This window comes from Dreissena polymorpha, chromosome 14 (assembly GCF_020536995.1).
Source record: "Dreissena polymorpha isolate Duluth1 chromosome 14, UMN_Dpol_1.0, whole genome shotgun sequence".
Taxonomy (NCBI): Eukaryota; Metazoa; Mollusca; class Bivalvia; order Myida; family Dreissenidae; genus Dreissena; species Dreissena polymorpha.
Window position 1 is genome coordinate 35551626 of NC_068368.1, and position 5807 is coordinate 35557432.

Here is a 5807-nt window from a genome sequence, read left to right on the forward strand (position 1 = left end):
AGAATTATGTGCCCTTTTTATACTTAGAAAATTAAAAAATTTGGTTAAGTTTTGTGTTCAGGTCCATTTTATTCCTTAAGTGTCAAAGCTATTGCTTTCATACTTGCAACACTTACTAACTATTGTAACCGGACCGGGGGAAATCTGTGCCCTTGTTATGATTAGCACAACACAACTCGCTTTCTGCGTTTACTCTTTTATTCATTTATAGTTCACATAATTTTCAACAAATTCCATCTTCCTATATTGCATTCTTAAGCATTCCTTCTTTACATTACATTCTTATCAGATCTTATTTAACAATTTCCATCCTCCTATTTCCAACTGTCCCTCTCTAACTTGTAACGCACTTTCTAACTTTTCTCTTACTGACCTCTCCTTCCTTCCTTCCTAAAACTAACTTGTCACTCTATAGACCAATTTCACGGCGAGGGTAAAAACTACCCGCGCACCGGTTGTCAGCCATCTTGGAGGAGCGCGCAGTTTACACAATACACGATAAACATCCGTCTGATTTGAATAATTGTACGCTGTTAAATCTGATTTGAATGTGACTTTTGTGGGCAATTTTGATGATAGTATGTCGGACACTGTCAAAATAAAGCCAATCTACAGGGATGGACTCGATCCAAGTGATAAAGTGCGGTATGAAAATAAACTCGCTATCGTTGGCGGAGTAGATCCGTACGAGTGCAAAGAACAATGGTCTGAAGATGTTGGTATTTTACCATCTGTTACCTATCCAGACATTGTAAATTATTTGATTTTCACCCCTAGTCGCTTCAAGATTGACGACTTGAAAGCTTGGAAGTCTCTGGAAGCTGTAAACCAGTTGTGCTCTGGATGGGTTCGAGACAGGGTAGCCATCAGCAAAGGACAGCATGTGATAGTAAAAACTAAGGTAAGAACTTGTACATGTGGGACTTCAAAATGGGCTCAATTAAAATATGTTTTATTTCAAAAGTAAATTGTGGAGGAAACTGCACACGGTGCAGGGTTTGAACCCACCACACCTGAAGCTGTAGCATGGTGCTCTGACATCTGATTAAACTTAGTGGTTGGTTCTCACAAGCTCATACTTCATTTTGGCTGTTTCTGACAAAGTTTGAAATGCATACTCATTTCCCTTAAACATGGGCATGCGCAGTCAAATACTTCTATAATATTACACACATTTTAATAGGTTTCTTATAAATTTTTATAAAGAAGCGATATTAATGTTAAAAAAATTAACTCTTGTGGTTTGCAGTTATCTACATGAATCTATATTTTGATATTGTTGCTTGACAGTTTTTACGCAGTGTTAATATGTTTAAAATAAACTATTGGTTTGCAGTTATATTTTGCAATCATTGCTTGACAGCTTTTAACAAAGTGATTTCTTTGTTTATTTTCAGGTCTTTCACTCGCAGCGATTACGGGAGAAGCCATTGCAGCCATGGGTGATTGCCAAACCTGACGGAGTTGTAGCTGCCGCCCATTGCGACTGCATGGCTGGTCTTGGCGAGGCCTGCACCCATGTAGCTGCTCTTCTCTTCTCGATAATGGCAGCCGTGGAAGTCAGAGACTCCGCTACAGCAACAGAGGGTCCCTGTAAATGGAAGCCACCATTGACCAGCAAAACTGTTCATTACAAGGAGGTCAGCGACATTGATTTCACGTCAAAGAAATTGGCAGCGCGGAAGCTGATGGATACATCGGAGAGTGTAGCTACACCAACTGTGCGCAGAGCAAATGTCACAAAAGCTACAGAATCAGACTTCCTTGCATTCTGCGAACAGGCAAGTAAGTTGAAAAGAAAACCAGCTCTACTTTCTGTGGTTGAGCCTTACGCAGACAGTTTTATTCCGACCGCTGATAAAAAGGACCTGCCCAAGCCTCTAACAGATCTGCGAAACCCGGAGTTGATCGGCAAGGACATTGAAACGGTGAAAAAACATTGTGAGGTTGTAACAATTTTGTGTTCTTCCATCCAAGCAGCTAATGTGGAGGAAGAGACAAGAGGCCAGGCCAAATCTTCGCTTTGGTTTCAGTTAAGAGCTGGTCGAATCACAGCATCAAAAGCAAAAGCTGTGTGTAGCACCAACCCAGTGAAGCCATCGGCAAGTTTGGTGAAAGGGATTTGCTATCCCGATGACAACACCTTCCAGACCGCAGCGACAAAGTGGGGTAAAGACCATGAAGAAATCGCACGCAATAAACTTATGGAAGGTCTAATAGCTGACCATGAAGGTGTGGTGATGATGGACTGCGGACTGTTCATCAGCCCTGAAAAACCATTTCTAGGTGCCTCCCCTGATGGGATAGTTTCATGCCTCTGTTGTGGGAGTGCTTGTGTTGAAATTAAATGTCCATTTAATATAAGGTCAGAATCTATACAAGAAAACAACTGCAAGTTCTTAGCAAGTGATGATGGTAAACTCAGCTTAAATAAAGCCCATGCATATTACTATCAAGTGCAGTTACAAATGGGCATTACAAATAAGGACATGACTTATTTTGTTGTCTGGACAACTAAGGACATTTTTGTGGAAAAAATAGCGTTCAACAGGATGTTATTTGATGAGATATGTGCCAAATCAGAACAGTTTTTTAGGAATGCTATTTTGCCAGAGTTAGTTGGCAAGGTTTATACAACTTTGCAACATGACACAGTCACTGTTTCAGTACCCATAGATATAGTGAGATCCCCACTAAAGGAAAAGCAGACCAATCAGAGTGAACAGTTGTACTGTATTTGCAACCAAGTGGAGTTTGGAAGGATGATTGGCTGTGACAATAGCACGTGTGCCATAGAATGGTTCCATTATGGTTGTGTTAATATTGAATCTGCCCCCAAAGGAAAGTGGTACTGCTCTGTGTGTCGAAAGCTGCCAATGTTTAAGAGGCGTCGAGTTATGAAGGACTAGTTAGTAAAAGTCTAAGGATGTACAAATGTGTTGTGTTCTGAGAAAACTGGGCATAATGCTTGTGCGTAAATTGTCATTCCAGATTAGCCTGTGCATTCTGTACAGGCTAATCAGGGACGGCAATTTTCGCTTTTATGCAATTTTTCCTTAATATGATGTCTTTTCTTAGAAAAATCCAGTTTAGGAGGAAAGTGTCGTCCCCGATACGCCTACTGGACTGCACAGGCTAATTTGGGACGACACTTTACGCACATCGTGAAATGCAGTATGTCCAGTTTTTTCAGAACACGACACACATATGTAGCAACAAGTTTCTACAATTAATTTAGAAATTCATTTAACTTTCATTTCTGAAAATTTGAAATGTCATGGTTTTATATTTTGTTGCTTGGTTTGTCAATTTCCATGCATTCTTTCATTGATACATTTTAAAATGCATTATAGTACTCGCACTGATTGACTGTAGATTAGTATTCATTTAAATGTTACATCCTGTTACCGTTTGTTGCTGTTGTTGCAATCAGTTTATGGTGGGTTTATGAAATAAAATATATTGAATTGAAGTTTATTGTTTAAGTTTCTAAAGTATTGGCTGAATGAACAAAATTCTAGAGTTTGTTCTCAATTTTATTGCTTCTCATTTATAAACACAAACACATTATAACACAGTAATACAAAGAAAAGTGCAAAGACAATTTAAGGATTTGCTCACTAATTTATGTTATACATAATTATATTTGCATTATTATTTATACATGTACATATCTAATATCACATTCAGTAAGTAGGTTTATTTTAATGCAAGAAATGACCGCATACGAACACACACCATTACAATAAATAACAACTTTGCAGTGCATAGTCTAGATTTGGCGATAAAACTGGATCTTTTATTAAGAATTATTTGCCGTGAAACTTTTGAACTAGTCCTTCAGTTAAAATCTACAATGGATTCATTCAGATTCACCAAAGCACAACAAACATGAGCAATTTTGTCCATCATTGTGTAGTTGTTTTCATCCTTGAACATTATAAATCTAATTGGAACTGTTCCATTTAAGAAAGTGTACTTTTGACGTACAGTTCCAATAACTCTTTCCACATGTATTCTCACATTTGCCAACTTCCGTGTTGATTCGAGGTCAGCAGCCGTGAGCTGATTGCGACCCTTTGTAAATGCTGGTATATTTACACTCGCAGCAAGTGAACCAACACTGGTACTTATGTCGAAACCTCTGTCAGCTAGAATCAGGTCACCGGGGAGAATGTTGTTGAGGTAACCACAGTGTTCCGTTATAAACTTGTCGCTTGTTCGTCCACCCCAGGCTTTCGATATGAAGGACACTGTTCCCTGTGGTGTTATTCCTATTAAAAATTTCACAGTATGGTGATGTTTATAGGCACTATAACATTCTGCCGCAGCTTCCAAGTTTGATGGTCTTTCTATAAAAACCTCAAAGCAGTCAATGATTGAGACAACTTTACGTGCGAAATTTTTCCTAAACTGCATCGGCATTGTCTTTTGAACTGTTTCGCGTTGTGGCCAGTATACCATTGGATAACATCTGTAATACATGACATCTATCACACTTGAAAAAATGCGCGAAACTGTTGACTGAGATATCCCAAATTCATATGACAGGAACATTACTGACAAATTCAGTCTTAATCGCATAAGTGTCAAAGAAAATGTTCTGAATTGACTGAGAACAAGTGATGATGGTAGAAAAGGCGACAGGTACTGGAACAGAAACATCAACATTTCATAACTTGACAACCCTGTCAAATGTTTTACTTTTTCATCGTTTCCTTCAAAGTCTTTTTCTGAATATTTGTCGGACAGCTGAGACTTCAGGTGCTGGTTTTCGGCACGAAGTGCACTGATCTCGCACTCCATACCCTGCAGGCACTGGTTGTTCATGTCTGTCTGTGTTTCTGCACTGGTTGACTCCTCAGCAATGTTGTCAAGTACCTCCGGCTCGGCTGAAATATTTATAACTTATCTAAATATCTAATAGTATGGTGGGCATATTTTGCAAATGGTTCAGTTTGACTGAAAACTCTGCAATAATTGATTGTTAACAGGAATACAAATAAGAAATCTGACAGCTGATATGTGAATGGTATGTCATAATGACTAAATATTATTTTCATTTTGAGTCGCCATGGCGTAGTGGATAATTGAAATGGTTTCCACCTAGCGATCGGGAGGTCAATGTCGAGTTTGATCCCCACTGTGGGAGCTTTTTTAAATCTAACCCCAAAGACACCAAGTACTGGTTCTAGTCCCAGGAAACGGAGCGTTTCAAATAAGCCTAAGGCTTTTGATGTTATCGAGGTTAAATAAATAGGTTTAAAATAAATCTGATGTAATTCAAAGAAATATTACCAAGACTTGCAAACTGTGACATGTCAAGTCTTCTCTGTGCACGTTCCATTTGGCGGTTGTAGCGAGATATTGCGGGTGTCGTTGATGTGGAAGCCATGACAGGTGTTGGAGTTTGGACGCATCGTAGATTTATGGATGGCGCCCAATCAGGATTCAGACGATCATGCATGTCTGCCTTCTTTCCTGAGCAAAAACAAAGGAGACACTTATGAATTTAAACACATTAACTAAATACTTTACTCATAGAGGTATATGAAAAACAATAACATAATGATTCACATACTTTTGCCAGTCATGATTGTAATATTTTGTTAAAAGATACCAAAAAACTGCACTAATCTATCTATCTATACTAGACTGTCTAACTCCCCTTGCGGGTATTAATGACAGGTAATGACGTTATGTTCGAGGGGTGTCATCTCAAATAGGTTAGCTTATAATTCATTTTACCATCCATAAATAGAAACCATGTGTAATAAAAGCTAATTAGTTACCTTTGACAAAATGTG

The 5807-nt window shown here is 38.6% G+C and overlaps 1 protein-coding gene across 1 annotated transcript; it reads left to right on the forward strand.

The window, feature by feature from the left end:
* The first annotated feature begins 457 nt into the window (after positions 1 to 457).
* On the forward strand, positions 458 to 3434 carry LOC127857083 (uncharacterized). The gene is made up of 2 exons (XM_052393418.1): positions 458 to 901; positions 1398 to 3434. Exons 1-2 carry the CDS (start codon positions 581 to 583, stop codon positions 2907 to 2909), a joined length of 1833 nt encoding a protein of 610 aa, XP_052249378.1. The 5' UTR covers positions 458 to 580; the 3' UTR covers positions 2910 to 3434.
* The last annotated feature ends 2373 nt before the right edge of the window (positions 3435 to 5807 follow it).

What these genes read in the sequence shown, in the direction of transcription:
- LOC127857083 (XM_052393418.1), top strand. Translation starts at nt 581, where the DNA reads ATGTCGGACACTGTCAAAATAAAGCCAATCTACAGGGATGGACTCGAT. An exon ending in ATGTGATAGTAAAAACTAAG is followed by an intron (nt 902 to 1,397) that starts GTAAGAACTTGT and finishes GTTTATTTTCAG; the next exon opens with GTCTTTCACTCGCAGCGATT.